Source organism: Salvelinus sp. IW2-2015, linkage group LG20, assembly GCF_002910315.2.
Source record: "Salvelinus sp. IW2-2015 linkage group LG20, ASM291031v2, whole genome shotgun sequence".
In the NCBI taxonomy this organism is placed as follows: Eukaryota; Metazoa; Chordata; class Actinopteri; order Salmoniformes; family Salmonidae; genus Salvelinus; species Salvelinus sp. IW2-2015.
This window is the reverse complement of record NC_036860.1, coordinates 24,268,478-24,291,699: the sequence shown is the minus strand read 5'-3', so window position 1 is coordinate 24,291,699 and position 23,222 is coordinate 24,268,478. Positions and strand designations below refer to the sequence as shown.

General features: G+C 43.1%; 1 protein-coding gene across 4 annotated transcripts in view; it reads right to left on the bottom strand.

The window, feature by feature from the left end:
* Window positions 1–23,222, bottom strand: part of LOC111980179 (SH3 and PX domain-containing protein 2B) — a 98,226-nt gene that overhangs the window by 52,597 nt on the left and 22,407 nt on the right. For all 4 annotated transcript variants that reach the window (XM_024010849.2, XM_024010851.2, XM_024010850.2 and 1 more), the window contains exon 3: window positions 20,774–20,849. In XM_024010849.2, the coding sequence (XP_023866617.1) occupies window positions 20,774–20,849 (76 nt within the window). The remainder of the gene's footprint in view (window positions 1–20,773; window positions 20,850–23,222) is intronic.

The window sequence follows — 23,222 nt, the reverse complement described above, 5'->3', positions numbered from 1 at the left end:
TTACAAGCATTTCATTAGTGTAAAGGCTTTTATTGACAATTACATGAAGTGATGCAAAGAGTCAATATTTGCAGTGTCGACCCTTCTTTTTTCAAGACCTCTGCAATCACCCTCGCATGCTGTCAATTAACTTCTGGGCACATCCTGACTGATGGCAGCCCATTCTTGCATAATCAATGCTTGGAGTTTGGTCCGAATGTGGGTTTTTGATTGTCCACCCTCCTCTTGAGGATTGACCACAAGTTCTCAATGGGATTAAGGTCTGGGGAGTTTCCTGGCCATGGACCCAAAATAATTGATTTTTGTTCCCCGAGCCACTTAGTTATCACTTTTGCCTTATGGCAAGGTGCTCCATCATGCTGAAAGGCATTGTTCATCACCAAACTGTTCCTGGATGGTTGGGAGAAGTTGCTCTCGGAGGATGTGTTGGTACCATTCTTTGTTCATTGACTGTGTTCTTAGGCAAAATTGTTGAGTGAGCCCACTCCCTTGGCTGAGAAGCAACCCACACATGAATGGTCTCAGGATGCTTTACTGTTGGCATGACACAGGACTGATGTTTGTGCTCACCTTGTCTTCTCGGACAAGCTTTCTTTCCGGATGCCCCAAACAATCGGAAAGGGATTCACTGTATTTAATTTATTATTTTTGCTCCTTTGCACACCCATATTTCTATCTCTACTTTGCACATTCTTCACTGCAAACCAACCATTCCAGTGTTTTTACTTGCTATATTGTATTTACTTCGCCACCATGGCCTTTTTATATATTTTATTTATTTATATATATATTTTGTTTGCCTTCACCTCCCTTATCTCACCTCACTTGCTCACATTGATATAGACTTATTTTTCACTGTATTATTGACTGTATGTTTGTTTTACTCCATGTGTAACTTGTGTTTTGTATGTGTCAAACTGCTTTGCTTTATCTTGGCCAGGTCGCAATTGTAAATGAGAACGTGTTCTCAATTTGCCTACCTGGTTAAATAAAGGTGAAATAAAAATAAAAATAAATAAAATCAGAGAACATGACTTTACCCCAGTCCTCAGCAGTCCAATCCCTGTACTTTTTGCAGAATATCAGTCTGTCCCTGATGTTTTTCCTGGAGAGAAGTGGCTCTCTTTGCTGCCCTTCTTGACACCAGGCCATCCTCCAAAAGTTCTTCGCCTCACTGTGCATGTACAGTGGGAGAAACAAGTATTTGATACACTGCCGATTTTGCAGGTTTTCCTACTTACAACGCATGTAGAGGTCTGTAATTTTTATCATAGTACACTTCAACTGTGAGAGACGGAATCTAAAACAAAAATCCAGAAATCACATTGTATAATTTTTAAGTAATTAATTTGCATTTTATTGCATGACATAAGTATTTGATACATCAGAAAAGCAGATCTTAATATTTGGTACAGAAACCTCTGTTTTGCAAATACACAGATCAAACGTTTCCTGTAGTTCTTGACCAGGTTTGCACACACTGCAGCAGGGATTTTGCCCACTCCTCCATACAGACCTTCTCCAGATCCTTCAGGTTTCGGTGCTGGCGCTGGGCAATACGGACTTTCAGCTCCCTCCAAAGATTTTCTATTGGGTTCAGGTCTGGAGACTGGCTAGGCCACTCCAGGACCTTGAGATGTTTCTTACGGAGTCACTCCTTAGTTGCCATGGCTGTGTGCTTCGTGCGTTGTCATGCTGGAAGACCCAGCCACGACCCATCTTCAATGCTCTTACTGAGGGAAGGAGGTTGTTGGCCAAGATCTCGATACATGGCCCCATCCATCCTCCCTCAATACGGTGCAGTCGTCCTGTCCCCTTTGCAGAAAAGCATCCCCAAAGAATGATGTTTCCACCTCCATGCTTCACGGTTGGGATGGTGTTCTTGGGGTTGTACTCATCCTTCTTCTTCTCCAAACACGGCGAGTGGAGTTTAGACCAAAAAGCTCTATTTTTGTCTCATCAGACCACATGACCTTCTCCCATTCCTCCTCTGGATCATCCAGATGGTCATTGGCAAACTTCAGACGGGCCTGGACATGCGCTGGCTTGAGCAGGGGGTCCTTGCGTGCACTGCAGGATTTTAATCCTGACGGCGTAGTGTGTTACTAATGGTTTTCTTTGAGACTGTGTCCCAGCTCTCTTCAGGTCATTGAGCAGGTCCTGCCATGTAGTTCTGGGCTGATCCCTCACCTTCCTCATGATCATTGATGCCCCACGAGGTGAGATCTTGCATGGAGCCCCAGACCGAGGGTGATTGACCGTCATCTTGAACTTCTTCCTTTTTCTAATAATTGCGCCAACAGTTGTTGCCTTCTCACAAGCTACTTGCCTATTGTCCTGTAGCCCATCCCAGCCTTGTGCAGGTCTACAATTTTATCCCTGATGTCCTTACACAGCTCTCTGGTCTTGGCCATTGTGGAGAGGTTGGCGTCTGTTTTGATTGAGTGTGTGGACAGGTGTCTTTTATACAGGTAACGAGTTCAAACAGGTGCAGTTAATACAGGTATATGAGTGGAGAACAGGAGGGCTTCTTTAAAGAAAAACTAACAGGTCTGTGAGAGCCGGAATTCTTACTGTTGGTAGGTGATCAAATACTTATGTCATGCAATAAAATGCAAATTAATTACTTAAAAACATTACAATGCTGATTTTTTCTGGATTTTTTGTTTTAGATTCCGTCTCTCACAGTTGAAGTGTACCTATGATAAAAATTACAGACCTCTACATGCGTTGTAAGTAGGAAAACCTGCAAAATCGGCAGTGTATCAAATACTTGTTCTCCCCACTGTAGATGCACTCACACATTTACATTACATTTACATTTAAGTCATTTAGCAGACGCTCTTATCCAGAGCGACTTACAAATTGGTGCATTCACCTTATGACATCCAGTGGAAACCTGCCTGCTGCCATTCCTGAGCAAGCTCTGTACTGGTGGTGCCCCGATCCCGCAGCTGAATCAACTTTAGGAGATGGTCCTGGCGCTTGCTGGACTTTCTTGGGCGCCCTGAAGCTTTCTTCACAACAATTGAACCTCTCTCCTTGAAGTTGTTGATGATATGATAAATGGTTGATTTAGGTGCAATCTTACTGGCAGCAATATCCTTGCCTGTGAAGCCCTTTTTGTGCAAAGCAATGATGACGGCACGTGTTTTAGTGCAGGTAACCATGGTTGACAGAGGAAGAACAATGATTCCAAGCAGCACCCTCCTTTTGAAGCTTCCAGTCTGTTATTCGAACTCAATCAGCATGACAGAGTGATCTCCAGCCTTGTCCTCGTCAACACTCACACCTGTGTTAACTAGAGAATCACTGACATTATGTCAGCTGGTCCTTTTGTGGCAGGGCTGAAATGCAGTGGAAATGTTTTTTGGGGATTCAGTTAATTTGCTTGGCAAAGAGGGACTTCGCAATTCATTGCAATTCATCTGATCACTCTTCATAGCATTCTGGAGTATATGCAAATTGCCATCATACAAACTGAGGCAGCAGACTTTGTGAAAATGTATATTTGTGTCATTCTCAAAACTTTTGGCCACGAATGTAGTCCATTCCTTTAGAATGGAGACCTACTATCAGGCTAATACAATGGCTGGCCTCATAAGTAACCCAACTCTGAAAGTACAATGAAAGTTGTTAAGTGCACCGTGAATAGTTTAGCCTTCTTGTGTCTTGTCATGAATTCATGATCAAATATAGTGGATGCCATCTAAAATATATGGTCCTTATCACGCAGCCACAGATATGGCCACCGGCTGGTCTGGGTTTGAGGTCACCAACAATAACAAGAAATGGATACAAATAGGCCTCCGAAAAAGTATTGAGGTCCATTTCAAATATATCTTTTAGATATTTCATTGGGATTCGCTCTAGCGGATTCTCTAACTGAAGTACCAATCACAGCGTCTTGGAGACAGAGCAGGCACACACCACCTCTGGTCATTCTCACCTCTCTTCCTTGTGAAGAGTTCTCTAATGCTCCTGAAGCTCTCCTCAGAATTGGATGATGTAGAAAGGGCGAGTTTGTTTGACAGGGTCAGAAAGGTTGGATGGGGATGGGGTTTGGGTGGTATTTTTGGTGGGGGTAATGGGAGTAGTGAGATTTGTAGGGCTTTATTTTATTTTATTAGAAACAGGGCTAGATAAGAGCATATACAGTGGGGAGAACAAGTATTTGATACACTGCCGATTTTGCAGGTTTTCCTACTTACAAAGCATGTAGAGGTCTGTCATTTTTATCATAGGTACACTTAAACTGTGAGAGACGGAATCTAAAACAAAAATCCAGAAAATCACATTGTATGATTTTTAAGTAATTAATTAGCATTTTATTGCATGACATAAATATTTGATACATCAGAAAAGCAGAACTTAATATTTGGTACAGAAAACCTTTGTTTGCAATTACAGAGATCAACGTTTCCTGTAGTTCTTGACCAGGTTTGCACACACTGCCGCAGGGATTTTGTCCCACTCCTCCATACAGACCTTCTCCAGATCCTTCAGGTTTCGGGCTGTCGCTGGGCAATACGGACTTTCAGCTCCCTCCAAAGATTTTCTATTGGGTTCAGGTCTGGAGACTGGCTAGGCCACTCCAGGACCTTGAGATGCTTTCTTACGGAGCCACTCCTTAGTTGCCCTGGCTGTGTGTTTCGGTCGTTGTCATGCTGGAAGACCCAGCCACGCCCATCTTCAATGCTCTTACTGAGGGAAGGAGGTTGTTGGCCAAGATCTCATGATACATGGCCCCATCCATCCTCCCCTCAATACGGTGCAGTCGTCCTGTCCCCTTTGCAGGAAAGCATCCCCAAAGAATGATGTTTCCACCTCCATGCTTCACGGTTGGGATGGTGTTCTTGTGGTTGTACTCATCCTTCTTCTTCCTCCACACGGCGAGTGGAGTTTAGAGCAAAAAGCTCTATTTTTGTCTCATCAGACCACATGACCTTCTCCTATTCCTCCTCTGGATCATCCAGATGGTCATTGGCAAACTTCAGACGGCCTGGACATGCACTGGCTTGAGCAGGGGACCTTGCGTGCGCTGCAGGATTTTAATCCATGACGGCGTAGTGTGTTACTAATGGTTTTCTTTGAGACTGTGGTCCCAGCTCTCTTCAGGTCATTGACCAGGTCCTGCCGTGTAGTTCTGGGCTGATCCCTCACCTTCCTCATGATCATTGATGCCCCWCGAGGTGAGATCTTGCATGGAGCCCCAGACCGAGGGTGATTGACCATCACCTTGAACTTCTTCCATTTTCTAATAATTGCGCCAACAGTTGTTGCCTTCTCACCAAGATGCTTGCCTATTGTCCTGTAGCCCATCCCAGCCTTGTGCAGGTCTACAATTTTATCCCTGATGTCCTTACACGGCTCTCTGGTCTTGGCCATTGTGGAGAGGTTGGAGTCTGTTTGATTGAGTGTGTGGACAGGTGTCTTTTATACAGGTAACGAGTTCAAACAGGTGCAGTTAATACAGGTCATGAGTGGAGAACAGGAGGGCTTTTTAAAGAAAAACTAACAGGTCTGTGAGAGCCGGAATTCTTACTGGTTGGTAGGTGATCAAATACTTATGTCATGCAATAAAATGCAAATTAATTACTTCAAAATCATACAATGTGATTTTAGCGATTTTTGTTTTAGATTCCATCTCTCACAGTTGAAGTGTACCTATGATAAAAAATTACAGACCTCTACATGCTTGTAAGTAGGAAAACCTGCAAAATCGGCAGTGTATCAAATACTTGTTCTCCCCACTGTATATGCTCTTATCAGGTTGGTCACATTTGTTCTGGTCAATGGTCAACTCGACACCCAAGTGCCCCCAGTGCTACAGCTCTCCCCTCAACACTTTCACAGCAGCTGAGGCAGGAAGACAAATGCTCTGTCGCTATTATGAACTATCCCCAAATCCCAGTGTTATAACGCTGCCCTTTGTAATAAAAGTCTCTGTCACATTAAAGCATCTTGCCGAGGGAACAGAGCAAAAATACAACAAAAGAGTGCTCTGGCACCACTGGTGAGCGAGAGTCATCTGACTAGTGGGCAACTCGCTGCAAGAGAAGGGAATTTGCACACATGTGCAGTCCACCCCTGGGTCTTGTAAACAGTCACAAAGGGGTACAGTTTGCTATGAAGCCTCCCGCTTTCAACGGGGTCCTGATGACAACAACAACTGGGGACTCAGTGCGCATACTAGAGGAGATATCCTTTCTATTAAGCAACGGGTCTTTCAGAATAATACCAGCGGAATAGAGCCATTGTGGCTTCTACTCCCAGTACTTCCAGGTTCCCCGAAAAATGGGGGAAGGGGGGTGGGTGGGTGCACCCCATTCTGGCTCTACGGATCCTCAACAGCTTTCTGAGTGTACACGTTCCATATGCTTTCGCTCAATGTACGGTCTCGCTCTATTTGTCAAGGCGACTGGTCCACTTCAGTCGGCCTGCACAACGCTTATTTTCATATACGGTCCCTTAAGTATTCAGACCCCTTGACGTTTTCCACATTTTGTTAAACTGGGATTATAATGAATTTAATTGTCCTTTTTGACACAACTGCTATTTTTTTTTAACATTCTTATTTTTGTTTTTACAAATGTTAGCATTTTTCTTCCACTATCTTGATTAGATAACTATTCAACCCCCCTGGCAGCGATTACAGCTGTGAATCTTTCTGGGTACGTCTCTAAGAGCTTTGCACAGCTGGATTTTACAACATTTGTCCTTTATTATTTTCAAAATTCTTCAAGCTCTATAACATTGTTTGTTGATCATTGCTAGACAACCATTTTCAGGTCTTGCCATAGATTTTCAAGCAGATTTAAGTCAACTGTAAATTGGCCACTCAAGAACATTCACTGCCTTTTTGGTAAGCAACTCCAGTGGCTTTGTTTTAGGTTATTGTCCTGCTGAAAGGTGAATTCACCTCCCAGTGTCTGGTGGAAAGCAGACAACCAGGTGAACCTCTACAATTTTGCCAGAGCTTAGTTCCAATCAGTTTATTTTAGTTTTTATCCTGAAAGTCCACAGTCCTTAACAATTACAAGCATACCCATAACATGATGCAGCCACCACTATGCTTGGAAATATGTAGCATGGTACTTGGTAATTTGCCCCAAACATAACACTTGGTGTTCAGGACTAAAACCAAATTGCTTTGCTACATTTCTTTGAAGTTTTACTTTAGTGCCTTGTTGCAAACCAATAGGTGCCCTTTGCGAGGCATTGGAAAACATCCCTGGTCTTTGCGGTTGAATCTGTTTTGAAATGAACTGCTCAACTACAGGAGTATACAGATCATTATGTGTGGGGTACAGAGATGAGGTAGTTATTTAAAAACTCTAGCTACAGCACACATTGAGTCCATGCAACTTGCGATTTGCTAAGCACATTTGTACTCCTGAACTTATTTAGGCTTGCCATAACAAAGGGGTTGAATACTAAAGCTTTTAATAAAAAAAAATGCATTTGTAAAATAAAATCTAAACATAATTCCACTTTAACATGGGTTATTGTGTGTAGGGAAGTGGCAAATCTCAATGTAATCCATTTTTAATTCGGGCTGTAACTTAGTGGGAAAAGTAGAGGGTACAAAGTACTCTGCCGACACACAGGAGTTCTCAGGTTTGCCTTTCAAGGAAAAGCCTACGAATACCTCGCTGTCCCCTTGGGGCTAACATCCGCTACCCAAATGTTCAGCAAGTGTGTAGTGGCAGCTCTAGCACCCCTGAGAATCAAGGGACTAAGAGTATCTGCTTACATAGACGATTACATGCTTTGCTCCCCGACACAGGAGCAGGTGGTACGAGACGCGGCTTCTCTTGTAACCCACCTCAACGAGCTAGGGTTCAAGATCAACCAGAAAGAGCTGTTTGGTGCCATCACAGAGAATAGAATACCTAGGGGGTCAAGATGGATTCTCTCTCTCGTTGGGCCACACTCTCGGAAGGCCTTATCACGTCATTCCGACAGTGCCTCTCCCTGTTCAACAGGGGGCGCTCGGTCACGCTCAAAACGTGGTCACCTAGTGCTGGGGTTGATGGCGTCCATCTTGGTACTACCACTAGGACTACTGAGCGTTGGGTAACTGCTCCATTGCCTGTGTCCATGTCTGCACCACAATCAAAAGATTTAAGTTGACCACAGACTGTCTCTCGGCTCTCCGTCACTGGAAGACCCTCTCGATCCTTGCTTCAGGCACTTCCCCCTAGGGTTAGTGTCTTCGAGCGAGGTGGTGACGACAGACTCACTCACAGGGTGGGGTGCAGTTCATGAGGCAAGAGAAATGAACCGACTGTGTTCACCACAGCTCCGCCACTGCTGACAATGTTTCATTCGCTGATACACTTTCTGCCCTTCCTTTAGGAATGGTCAGTATGTGACTGGTAGCATAAACCGCCTGGGTGACATTCAGTCTACAGATTACTATATATACACACAGTACCAGTCAAAAGTTTGGACACATCTACTCATTCCAGAGTTTTTCTTTATTTTACTATTTTCTACATTGTAGAATAATAGTGAAGATATCAAAACTATGAAATAACACATATGGAATTATGTAGTAACCAAAAAAGTGTTAAACAAATCAAAATATATTTTAGATTCTTCAAAGTAGCCACCCTTTGCCTTGATGACAGCTTTGCACACGCTTGGCATTCTCTCAACCAGCTTCACCTTGAATGCTTTTCCAACAGTCTTGAAGGAGTTCCCACATATGCTGAGCACCTGTTGGCTGCTTTTCCTTCACTTTGTGGTCCAACTCATCCCAAACCATCTCAATTGGGATGTCGGGTGATTGTGGAGGCCAGGTCATCTGATGCAGCACTCCATCACTCTCCTTCTTGGTCAAATAGCCCTTACATAGCCTGGAGGTGTATTTTGGGTCATTGTCCTGTTGGAAAAGCAAATGATAGTCCCACTAAGCGCAAACCAGATGGGGTGGTGTATCGCTGCAGAATGCTGTGGTAGCCATGCTGGTTAAGTGTGCCTTGAATTCTAAAGAAATCACTGACAGTGTCACCAGCAAAGCACCCCCACACCATCACACCACCACTTCAATTCTTCACGGTGGGAACCACACATACGGAGATCATCCGATCACCTACTCCGCATCTCACAAAGACATGGCGGTTGGAACCAAAAATCTCATGTAGTTTCATCAGACCAGAGAATCTTGTTTCTCATGGCCTGAGTCATTTAGGTGCCTTTTGGCAAACTCCAAGTGGGCTGTCATGTGCCTTTTACTGAGGAGTGGTTTTGGTCTGGCCACTCTACCATAAATACCTGATTGGTGCAGTGCTGCAGAGATGGTTGTCCTTCCATCTCCAAAGTGGAACTCTGGAGCTCTGTCAGTGTGACCATTGGGTTCTTGGTCTGCTCCTTGACCAAGGCCCTTCTCCCCCGATTGCTAAGTTTGGCTGGGCGACCAGCTCTAGGAAGAGTCTTGGTGGATCCAAACTTCTTCCATTTAAGAATGATGGAAGCCACTGTGTTCTTGGGGAACCTTCAATGCTGCAGAAATGTTTTGGTACCCTTCCCCAGATCTGTGCTTCCACACAATCCTGTCTCAGAGCTCTACGGACAATTATTTTGACCTAATGGCTTGGTTTTTGCTCTGACATGCACTGTCAACTGTGGGACCTTTATATAGACAGGTGTTTGCCTTTCCAAATCATGTCAAATATATTGAATTTACTCCAAGTTGTAGAAATATATCTCAAGGATGATCAATGGAAACAGGATGCACCTAAGCTCAATTGAGTCTCATAGCAAATGGTATAAATATTTACGTAAATAAGGTATTTGTTTTTATTTTTAATACATTTGAAAAACTTTCTAAACCTGTTTTCACTATGGGGTATTGTGTGTACATGAGGGGGAAAAAATAATTTCACATAACAGTGGAAAAAGTGAAGGGGTCTGAATACTTTCCGAATGCACTGTACATGTACCGTACGTATGTGGGCATCCCTTCTAATTAGTGGTTTTGGTTATTTCAGCCACATCCGTTGCTTAGGAGTGTATAAGATAGAGATGACGGCTCATAATAATGGCTGGAATGGAGTAATTGGAATGGTATCAAACACAAAAAGATGTGGTTTCCATGTGGCTGATAGCACTCCATTGACATCAGCCACATGCACCCCCCATTAGACATGCCTTCTCTCCTCTTAAAAGGTGTGAATTATAGTTCCTCTACCGTGGCTTGCTGATAGTCCAGACACATTCCCAGAACAGTTTATTAAAACGGAGTCAGGAGACTTGAAAGTTGACCACTATTCTCACTCTCAGTCCTCAAATAGAAAGCTTTCTTGACACTTTTCCAAGTTCTCTGGGGTCAAGGGGAAAATCGACTCAACACTGCCCTCTTTGTATATTCCACATGATCACGGGTGCATTTGATGAAAGGTCTATTTTTTAGGGGAATATAAAATGGCTGTTACAGTTCAGAGTCAAGGTTGGGCCAGATAGGCAGACTTCATGGCAAATCTGTGACGGCCAGCGGGGTATAAAACAGCTTTTATTGCCCAGAGAGCGACTTATCTCAAGTCCGCTACTCAACACAATACCTACCCAGGGCAGCCACAGGAAACTGTCATGTGAAATAGTGTCTTTTAAAAATGTGTTGTTGGCAACAACAGATTATATGAATTTGGCCAAGGGTTCTGTAGAACTAGTTTAGAGGGTACAATACAATGTAATATTGTTAATCTACAAAAGAGGCTACCCTTAGATGCACAACAGGGCTTGGGAGGCTCACAGGGATCCACAGTCCTCCATAAATGATTCCGCTCTCAAGTCAATACTTCTTGTATCTCCCCCCAAAAAATGTTGCACTAATTTAAGCTTTAACTGCTAAATTGTCTTGCTGTCCCATGGCAAAATGTGTAGAATTGGGATATTACCATGAACTGCAAAATTGTCTGACACGAAGACTAGGACTTTTCTTTTAATGTTCTTTCCCAAGGCCTGAGACTTGGTTAGTCCGGCCAATGCCCTGCAGCAGTCATAGTGTAACTCCTTTGTATGCTATTTTTACCGCACTCAAGTCAGAGTTGTGTTATGATTTTAAGTGGGTTCCTGATGAATTTGCTATCACAAAAGGGGTCCCACGTCCAAAAAAGCCTGTGAACCCCTGGGCTAATGAATTGCGTTTGGGGCTGAGTGCTGGAAAGAGGCATGTCTGTGGAGAGGGTAGATGGTATGTGTGTTAAGTAATTACAGGGGTTCCAGATGCTGACTGATAACATACAGCCACTTCCCATGTTGCTGTAGAATGGCCTGCTTTGTTTACCGGTACACAGCACTTAAGTACAAAAGACTTTGTTATTCTCTTTAGGGGAGGCATGACCAAATGACATAGGCTACACAAGTGTTACATAAATATAGGTTCTTAATAGAGACAATTTATGCAGTTCCATGGAATTATTCAGTTCCATGGCGCCATTTGTGTAGCTGCTATTTTGAAGTTAAGAGCAAATTTGCCTTGGCTACTGATATGAATAAATTAAGCTGTGTGGAAGCTGACATAGCTCCGTGCCGTGACAGTCACTGAGGTCGTCAGACAGCCTGGATATACAAACATTCATCATTAAATCCTCTGTCAACATTGATTCAATTGATCTCATTCACAACATTGAAGAGTTGACTGCTGACTCGTATGCTGAATCATAACCACGGTGAGTGGGGGGAAACACTAAGCAGACATTTTGCAGATGCCGCAGAATGACTTTTCTGATCCTAAGAGGCCAAAGAAGTGAAAACAAAAATGAGAGGCCTTGAAGTACAAACTAAGTCCTGACAGGAAAACCACTTCCGTGTCTTGTTGGTTTGGTGGTCGTGAGTGCAGACCGAAATTTGCTGTGCAAATCGGCCCATTCCACAGTTCTCAAAGAGCAGCAGAAGTTAATCAGAGGCTACTAGACCCTGCCAGACCACATGGTGTCTTTGACATAGCAGGATGTCAAAGACTAACAGAATGTCTTTCCGGTCCCATTCTGAAAGACGAGTGGGCAGAGAAGGGAGTATTTAGACGTAGGAGTTCAAATGGGAACCACCTGAAATAATTTTGAGCTGCTCACTTCAATGACATTTCATTCAAGGGAGACCAACAACTCAAAACAGCAGTCATAGATTTTGAGGTGATGCGGCATACGATAACCGTTCATTGTTGGGAAAAATAAGAAATTATTTTTGGATACTTTAAACCAGGAATCCTCAACTAGATTCAGCCACGGGCAGATATGTTCTTGAGCGGATGGTCAGGGGGCCGGATCTTTTAACATTTCAACATGTTTCAAGCAGACTACCATAGTCCCTGTGCCCAAGAACACAAAGACAACCTGCCTAAATGACTACAGACCCGTAGCACTCACGTCCCGTAGCCATGAAGTGCTTTGAAAGGCTGGTAATGGCTTACATCAACACCATTATCCCAGAAACCCTAGACCCACTCCAATTTGCATACCACCCAAACAGATCCACAGATGACGCAATCTCTATTGCACTCCACACTGCCCTTTCCCACCTGGACAAAAGGAACACCTATGTGAGAATGCTATTCATTGACTACAGCTCAGTGTTCAACACCATTGTACCCTCAAAGGTCATCACTAAGCTAAGGAACCTGGGACTAAACACCTCCCTCTGCAACTGGATCCTGGACATCCTGACGGGCCGCACCCAGGTGGTGAGGGTAGGTAGCAAATTCTGCCACGCTGATCCTCAACACTGGAACTCCCCAGGGGTGCGTGCTCAGTCCCCTCCTATACTCCCTGTTCACCCACGACTGCATAGCCAGGCACGACTCCTACACCATCATTAAGTTTGCAGACGACACAACAGCGGTAGGCTTGATCATCGACGAGACAGCCTATAGGGAGGAGGTCAGAGACCTGGCCGGGTGGTGCCAGAATAACAACCTATCCCTCAACGTAACCAAGACTAAGGAGATGATTGTGGACTACAGGAAAAGGAGCACCGAACACACCCCCATTCTCATCGACGGGGCTGTATTGGAGCAGGTTGAGAGCTTCAAGTTCCTTGGTGTCCACATCAACAACAAACTAGAATGGTCCAAACACACCATGGTAGTCGTGAAGAGGGCACAACAAAGCCTATTCCCGCTCAGGAAACTAAAAAGATTTAGCATGGGTCCTGAGATCCTCAAAAGGTTCTACAGCTGCAACATCGAGAGCATCCTGACCGGTTGCATCACTGCCTGGTATGGCAATTGCTCGGCCTCCGACCGGAAAGGCACTTCAGAGGGTAGTGCGTACAGCCCAGTACATCACTGGGGCAAAACTGCCTGCCATCCAGGACCTCTACACCAGGCGGTGTCAGAGGAAGGCCCTCAAAATTGTCAAAGATCCCAGCCACCCCAGTCATAGACTGTTCTCTCTACTACCGCATGGCAAGCGGTACCTGAGTGCCAAGTCTAGGACAAAAGGCTTCTCAACTGTTTTTATCTCCAAGCCATAAGACTCCTGAACAGGTAACCAAATGGTTACCCAGACTACTTGCATTGTGTGCTCCCCAACCCCTCTTTTACACTGCTGCTACTCTCTGTTTATCATATATGCATAGTCACTTTAACTATACATTCATGTACATACTACCTCAATACGCCTGACCAACCAGTGCTCCTGCACATTGGCTAACCGGGCAATCTGCATTGTGTCCCACCACCCGCCAACCCCTCTTTTTACGCTACTGCTGCTCTCTGTTCATCATATATGCATAGTCACTTTAACCATACCCACATGTACATACTACCTCAATAAGCCTGACTAACCGGTGTCTGTATATAGCCTTGCTACTGTTATTTTCAAATGTCTTTTTACTGTTTTATTTCTTTACTTACCTACAGACACACATACCTTTTTTTCCGCACTATTGGTTAGAGCCTGTAAGTAAGCATTTCACTGTAAGGTCTGTTTTATTCGGCGCACGTGACAAATAAACTTTGATTTGATTTGCAAAAATGTCCAAAAACTAGTTTTCGCTTTGTCATTATGGGATATTGTGTGTAGATTGATGAGGAAATTGATTTATTTAATACATTTTAGAATTAGGCTTTAATGTAACAACATTTGGAAAAAGTCAAGCACTGCAATTACATATAATTTGTAGACTGCAAATTGACCACAAGAAGCCCAAACTGATATATTTGACTAAAACTATTTCAAACCTTGCTTACATTTGTATACAGTCACATACTGTAGATATGTGTGGGTATACTTTGGAACAGATTTCCTAAATTAAAATCATGCTGGTGTTATTAGTCTTATCTCCAACAACTAAAAAATGTTATGTTTTGCTTAGCACTTGGGGGGCCAAATTCAACCCGTAGGATGCCAGTTGGGGAACCCTGCTTCACACCGTTTATTAATGTACACTGAACAAAAATATAAATTCAACAATTTCAAAGATTTTACTGACTTACAGTTCATATATGGAAATCAGTCATTTAAATAAATTCAATACGCCCTAATCCATAGATTTCACATCACTGGTAATGAAGATATGTATCTGGTCGCAGATGTCTTTAGAAAAAAAAGTAGGGGAGTGATTCAGAAAACCAGTCAGTGTCTGGTGTGACCACCATTTGCCGAATGCAGTGCGACAAATCTCCTTCACAGAGTTCATCAGGCTGTTGACTGTGGAATGTTGTCCCACTCTTCAATGGCTGCGAAATTGCTGGATATTGGCGGAAACTGGAACATGCTGTCATACACGTTGATCCAGAGCATCCCAAACATGCTCAATGGTTGACCTGTCTAGTCAGCATGCAGGCCAATGAAGAACTGGGACATTTTCAGCTTCCAGGAATTGTGTACAGATCCTTGAGACATGGGGCCGTGCATTATCATGATGAAACATGAGGTGATGGCGGCAGATGAATGGCACGACAATGGGCCTCAGGATCTCGTCATGGTATCTGTGTGCATTCAAATTGCCATTGATAAATGCAATTCTGTTCACTGTCCGTAGCTTATGCCTGCCCATACCATACCTGCCACCATGGGGCACTCCGTTCACAACGTCAACAAACCGCTCGCCCACACAATGCCTTACACGCCATCTGCCCGGCACAGTTGGAACTGGGAGTCATCTGTGATGAACACACTTCTCCAATGTGCCAGTGGCCATAGAATGTGAGCATTTGCCCACTGAAGTTGCTTATAACGCTGGACTGTAGTCAGGTCAAGACCCTGGAGAGGACGACGAGCATGCAGATGAGCTTCCCTCGTGTGGTTTCTGACAGTTTGTGCAAACCCAGTTTCATCAGCTGTCCGAGTGGCTGGTCTCAAACCATCCCGAAGGTGAAGAAGCTGGATGTGGAGGTCCTGGGCTGGTGTGGTTACATGTGGTTGTGATGCCGATTGGACATACCACTAAGTTCTCTAAAACTACGTTGGATGCGGCTTATGGTAGAGAATTTAACATTAAATTATCTGTCAACAGCTCTGGTGGATATTCCTGTAGTCAGCGTGCCAATTACACACTCCTTCAACTTGAGACATCTGTGGCATTGTGTTGTGACACAACTGCACATTTTGTGGGCTTTTATTATCCCCAGCACAAGGTGCACCTGTGTAATGATCATGCTGTTTAATCAGCTTCTTTATATGCCACACATGTCCCGTGGATGGATTATCTTGGTGAAGGAGAAATGCTTACTAACAAGGATGTAAGCACATTTTTTGAGAGAAATAAGCTTTCTGTGCATATAGAACATGTCTGGGCCCTTTTCAGCTCATGAAACATTGGACCAAAACTTTACATGTTACGTTTTATATTTCTGTTCTGTAACAAAATATTTCATGATTACTACAGGGAAATGGTTAATTTCCAAGGTTGACATGTTAGCTAGCACGACCAATCCAATGCGAAAACACTAGCTCAAACTTCCCCTTGTGACTGTTGCAGCTGACTTGGCCCACTCAAGATAACATGCTACGGATCAATGAAATCAGGCTGGTTATTTAGATTTTAAGTAGCAAGCAATCGATATCATCGTAAACTTGTTGGAAGTGAGGCAGCTTTGGTCATCTTTAGTCCTTTTTTGAGCCGCATTCCATTTCTTGCTATGCTGCATTCCATTTGCCTTCATTCACCTCAAAGACGTAATACTATTAGATGAAATGTCTCCCTATACTTACACTGCTTTTAAATCGTTGAGGGGGTGAGAATTCAGATTGGGCTCATGTCATCCAATAGTAGCCTAGTGCATGCAGTCTTCCAGTTCCTGCTTTCTCAGTCAACAATCATTTTTGAAGCTGATATATACTGACTTCTCATATAAATAGCAATGTTTGATTTAGCTAGCTAATACACTCTGAATTACCGGCAATCTATTATTATTTTATGAGTGGTCCCAAAGATAGTCAACAAAGTGAGGAATCCAATTATATCACCTCGTCATGGAGAGATCATCTTCAAACAGAATTAAGGTAAGCTAGCTAAGTACACAACTGCATTAGTTAGCCAGACTTTATAACGATCAGACTACCTGCATCTACTTTCTATTTGTTCAAGATAGGTCAATGCTAGTGTTGTGGGAGTGACAGGCTTGCAGTTTGAAGAAAAGCTCCTAGCTAGCCTAAATGTTTCACTGACTAGGTTATTTCACCAGCCATGGTATTTTTCATTCCTGCTGTGTCCCATAAAACAAATTAGCTAACAAGATTGTGTTAATTGATTTAGAGAGATTACTTAGACACACATGTGCACACACACACACACACACACGTGTGAAGAGGGAGAAAGTCCCTGTGTGTGTTAAAACATTTGGGTCTCGAGGCAGTGTGGACAAATAGGTATTGTTCCTGTGGATACACTCCGATCCTCTCCACTTAAATTGATGGATCATCTTTTAGCAGCAGCAAGGAAATGTGTAACAAAATGCTGGGAAAATGAACATGCACCTTCAAAAGATATGTGGTTAGGTCTATGCGGGGAACTTGCTGACATGGAGAGAATTACATCAAACTTGCTACATTGACAGCATAGGTATGAAGGTGTCTTGTCAGAGTTCCTGTCATATCGTATGGGTCTTATTGTGTAATTTATGGACTTTTTGTTTGTTTGTTGTTTTTGTGTGACTTAATCCAAATTCTATACTTATTCAGACTCTTGAAATATTTGCTCTATACAGCCGAAATGTACCCTTAACATGTGAATGTAACTCCGCTCCTTAGTAAAGACAGTAAAGATAAGTTGTGTATATGTATGATATGTGTTCTTTATGTGCTCTTTTAATAAAAATTTATGTTTTTAAAAAAACATTTGGATCTCCATGACCAATTTACTTGTGTACCCAAATAAATAAGACTAAAAACATGTTTTTTCCCTTAGGGTAAGATGGTGAAGTGTGCATATTCATGGATCTGGTGGCCAGCACCGGATCTAAGGTGGTCTTCACCATGGAGCACTCAAATAGAATCAAGACGTTATGTCACATGCTTCGTAAAACAACAGGTGTACCCTAACTCTGCAAGGTGTGTGTCACAGACACTCCCTCTCCCTTACAAAAAAAGATGTCCAACTTGTGAAATAGCTGTTTTCACACGTTGATCTTAAATTCCACATGTCAAACAATATTTTCACATGTATTAAATGTAGATTTCACATGCTAACACCACCTTTTCACGTGATGAGAATAACACGTTTTCACCTCGCATGAATTTCAGCTTCACATGTGAAATTTGCTGTCACATGTTTACTTTCACGTGAGAATCGGATATGCAGTTTCACCATGTGAAAATCACACTTTCAGATGTGTAATTGCAAATTCACATGTGGAGAAACAAATTTGCAGTTTCACTTGTAAGAACTTAACATTTGCCTTGTTTACTGACATTGGAGTAAACCCACACAGTGTATAGCCTAAAAACATGGTAAAAACTACAATTTAGATAATGGATGGTCAGTTCTTGCAGCCATAGTGTAGTCTCTGGATTTGAGTGGTTGCCTTTCTCCAGCCCCATCCCTCAGCTTTTTACCGGAACTGTGCCGGTAAACCAGAAGTGGTATAATATAATGTTTTCAGCATCGATTTAAAAATCATTTGCATTCACATTTAAAATTATTTCCTTGCAACATTGTTTTGCTGTCAATACTTTTGGGTTTATGTTTTTGCCGAAGAACACCATCCCAACCGTGAAGCACAGGGGTGGCAGCATCATGTTGTGGGGGTGCTTTGCTGCAGGAGGGACTGGTGCACTTCACAAAATACATGGCATCATGAGGTAGGAAAATTATGTGGATATATTGAAGCAACATCTCAAGACATCAGTCAGGAAGTTAAAGCTTGGTCGCAAATGGGTCTTCCAAATGGACATTGACCCCAAGCATACTTCCAAAGTTGTGGCAAAATGGCTTAAGGACAACAAAGTCAAGGTATTGGAGTGGCCATCACAAAGCCCTGACCTCAATCCTACAGAAAATTTGTGGGGAGAACTGAAAAAGTATTGTGCGAGCAAGGAGGCATTACAAACCTGACTCACTTACACCAGCTCTGTCAGGAGGAATGGGCCAAAGTTCTCCCAACGTCTTGTGGAAGGCTACCCGAAACGTTTGACCCAAGTTAAACAATTTAAAGGCAATGCTACCAAATAATAATTGAGTGTATGTGAACTTCTGACCCACTGGGAATGTGATGAAAGAAATAAAAGCTGAAATAAATCATTCTCTCTATTATTATCCTGACAGTTCACATTCTTAAAATGAAGTGGTGATCCTAACTGACCTAAAACAGGGAATTTTTACTTGGATTAAATGTCAGGAATTGTGAAGAACTGAGTTTACATACACATTAGCCAAATACATTTAAACTTCCAACCAACTGTATAATTAATCAATTTTGAATTCAGGCTGTAACACAACAAAGTGTTACAAGTTGAGGGGTATGCATACTTCCTGAAGGCACTGTAATGCACATTTTCAGCAGCAGTTGCTGTTTAAAAAATAAATAGTGACAATCAAGCTTGAGTTAGAATGAAATAATCTTTGAATGATTTTCTCACTTTAAAAGCTCAACTTGGTTTCCAATGTAAATATACTGTATCTCAGTGATTTAAACAGCTCTGGATTGGGGACAATTTTGTAGTTTTCAGAACAATGAGAAGTTGGAAAAAAATCTATCCACCATGTGACCGGTTTTCCCAGGTCGCCACAGATGTACTCTGTGTGACTGGAACTAGTGGGAGTTTATTACAGAGAAAGAAACTAAACATGGTTAAGAGTGCTCGGGAATTCATCTTTCTTCACAGCTGTATAAGCATACATTTATAACAGTATATGAATCAACGTGGGAGTAATATGGTCTAGTATCCCAGGTCTGTGTCGTTCCCTCTTACGCTGTTATCCTCTCTCGTTCTGTCTCTCTCCTTTCAGAGTTCATTAAACAAACACAGCTGAGCACCTGAAGTCCCTGGACCCTGTGTGCGATCCCTCAATGAGTTCCAGACCGGCAGCTCACCTAGTACCTTGCTACCCTCCACACACACACCCTTACCAAACCCAGCAGGGGAGGGGCCAGTGGTAGATCTTCCGAGGCGGAGCCTTCACACCTAAACCTCACATGGATTACTCACATGAGACACTAAAGGCTTTGTTTCAAGAGATGCTAATAAGTGCGCCAAGTGTTAATTCAATCTGTCACCTTGTGCTTAAAGTGTTTGATGGACAGTATTGGAGAAACTAAAATGAGTAGCAATTTACTTTGCTAATCCGTTTATAGACAAAAACAAAACTGTGCTCTGGTAAAGGAAATAGTGTGCTCGTGAGGGGTGTGGATTCCATTGGTGTATTGCACAGAGTGCAATGTAGCAGCTCGTACTTTCTTAATTCTCTTAACTCTGCTGCTTTGTTGATTTGGATGCTTAGGCATAATGGCACCTGTTAGAAAGTGAACTCTGTGCTTCCTTACAAGTCCCATTTCACAGTATACATGGTGATATAATTGCTTGGGCACATCACCAAATCAATACATTTTGGTTGAGTGTGTTAATTTCTAAACCTTAAATCTAAATTATAGAAGACATGAGAAGTAAATCAGAAAGTGTATTAATTATGTTTCTAGTCTAAAGCAGTACTTACAAACGTTTGTGTGAGATCTGTCTTGCAGCATGTGGATGGGCGTGGCCACCAAGTGTGCAGGTGACCATGGTCTGCTTATTAAGAAGACACTCCATTACTAATTGGGGGGTTTCCTCTCTAGTCGAGCTCTTTACAAGTATTCTATATATTTCTGTATCGTACAGGTTATAGTATCTAAACTGTAGAGTTGCTACTTTGCTAAGTATTTATTGGCTTAGGTTGAGAAAATCCATTCAATTACAAGTGTTTCTTGTCACCTGGTCTCTGTCAGGTTATAAATGCTCAGGTGTAGAGATTTATGGGGGAGGAAGATGGCAGCCAGTCTCTGCACGGGTTAGTTAGCGGTTTTCTGAGCTCTAGGGGCTAGTCAGACTGATCTTCAGTCGTTTAAATTCATTTGACTTGCTTTTTTATCCATTTATTTACTTTAAGCCTGGCATATTGTTGGATGATTTGTATATTTTCTAAATATCTACACCTGCTCCAAGCCTCCGAGCGTTAAAATAAAAACCTTGCACTGGATCTTCTGCTTCCTGCCTTTCCTTGCTCATCAACATTAGCCAGACAGCTCCAACCATCCAGGGCAAGTAAGGGGCCTACCATCCATCCATCCTTACAGCATCAAATGAGCTGGGAGTGTCAGCCAGTAGCAGTGTGTTTTAACTCTTACCTGGTAGAAAAGGGATGATTCTGCGCTTGGGGTCTTTCTGCCCTCCTTCCACTGGGAACTTATCCAGAAGCTCCATCTGAAAACAGTGTGTCAACAATGCGGGGAGTTAAACACATGCTATCATACAAAACAACATCACTGCAGGGGGGGGGTTGTACATTTTGTACAATTCAGCAATTCCTAAAAGGACTGGCTTTACCAATTATTAGAAATACACTCAGCAGATGGTATTTCTCGATGGGGTAGCTAGGCTACATATGCTACGTGTCCTGGAGTCAAAGAGAACAACAGTGCTCCTAGATTAAATAGGAATGTTAATTTCCTATTACATTAAATTTACGAGCCTAGAGTGGATTGTCAGTGTCAGAACTGGGAGGGATTTCTTCACTTTGTTTTGGAGAATAGATGAGGGGGGGGAGGATTTCTTCACTTTGTTTTGGAGAATAGATGAGGAGGGGAGGATTTCTTCACTTTGTTTTGGAGAATAGATGAGGGGGGGGGAATTTCTTCCACTTTGTTTTGGAGAATAGATGAGGGGGGAGGATTTCTTCACTTTGTTTTGGAGAATAGATGAGGGGGGGAGGATTTCTTCACTTTGTTTTGGAGAATAGATGAGGGGGGGATTTCTTCACTTTGTTTTGGAGAATAGATGAGGGGGGGGAGGATTTCTTCACTTTTGTTTGGAGAATAGATGAGGTGGGGAGGAATTCTTCACTTTGTTTTGGAGAATAATGAGGGGGGGAGGATTTCTTCACTTTGTTTTGGAGAATAGACGGGGGGGATTTTCTCACTTTGTTTTGGAGAATAGATGGGGGGGGGGGGGGGGGGGGATTTCTCTCACTTTGGTTTTTGGATAATAGACAGACCTCACAAATACTAGATTTCTGTTTTGTCTTCTACACAGAGACAGACCAGAGTTAGAATCAACTAGGTTTATGATGTGGGCAGCAAGCAGGGATCTGAATGGCTAGTGGGGCTGGTGATGTCGACACTGTCTGTTTGGAGCATCCCGCTTCCTGCACTGGTGGAAAATTACTACTGGACCATCACAACACAAGGCCCATGCAATAGGAAACACTGGTGGCGTCTTCTCCAAAGTACAGTTCGGATTTATAGATGGGCTTGTTTAGAAGGGCCTGTATTTGACTCGCAGAGAGAAGGGGCCTTTTCTCGCAAACCTGTCTTACTAGTGGTCTTACTACAAATTAAAAGCCAGTAAAGTTGGGGCCTCCCGAGTGGTGCAGTGTTCTAAGTGGACCTTCGCCTAGCTGTGCCACTAGAGATCCTGGTTCGAGTCCAGGCTCTGTCGCAGCAGGCCGTGACCGGGAGACCCATGGGGCGACGCACAATTGGCCCAGCATCATCCGGGTTAGGGGAGGGTTTGGCGGGCAGGAATGCTCTTGTCCCATTGCGCACTAGCAACTCCTGTGGCAGGCCGGGCGCGATGCACGCGGACACGGTTGTCAGGTGTACGGTGTTTCCTTCGACACATTGGTGCGGGTGGCATCCGGGTTAAGTGGGCATTGTGTCAAGAAGCAGTGGCTTGGCTGAGTTGTGTTTCGGAGGACGCACGGCTTTCGACCTTCACCTATCTCGAGTCCGTACGGGAGTTGCAGCGATGGGACAAGACTAACAACCAATTGGATACCACGAAATTGGGGAGAAAAAAGGGTAAAAAATATATAAAATAATTAAAAATGCCAGTAAAGTTAGCTGTAAAGATTTCTCGGTATCCCTTGTAATCCCTTGCAAGACTCGTAAAATAATGTTGCTATGACAGTCAGCACTATGGTTTTGGACCAGTAAGTTCTTGACCCCGTGTCCTGTCCTATGGGAATACACAGTCTACACGCAGCTGTATAAATTAACTCAATGCAAAGCTATAGTCACACTGCAAATGGCTGTCAGTGAAAGAAACCATAAGTCTGTTGGTGGGTGAAGCCAAAGCAAACAGAGAAGAGTGAGCAGTGAAGAGGTTTGAGGTGAGAGAAAGGTTATGGTTGTGCTCCAATGCTGTGGATCCAAAGGGACGTTTGGCAAAGACATATGATGGATATCAAGGAGGTAAAGAACATGTCATTCGCAGAGTAAAAAGCACCTTCTATACCTTGTTAATTATTGTCACTGATCTTATCTTAAAGTACTGTAATGTCATATCCACAACTCTCTTGTGCCCATCTTCCTCTGATTATTGCAACCATGGTTAATCAACAGCCTACTGACCATACTAATTACATTAATGACTATCCACTTTACCATCATATTAAACCCTACCTGCTTGGAAGTCATATACTCCTATTTACTGTCAACCTTGTTACTTCCTGCACCTCCCTATTCAATATCCATCATTCTCCTGTATGCTTTCCTGTCATCTGCAACCCTTCATCTCTCCAGAAACTAATGCTCCACCTAATATTCCAATGACTATTCAAATCACACCATATTTCCC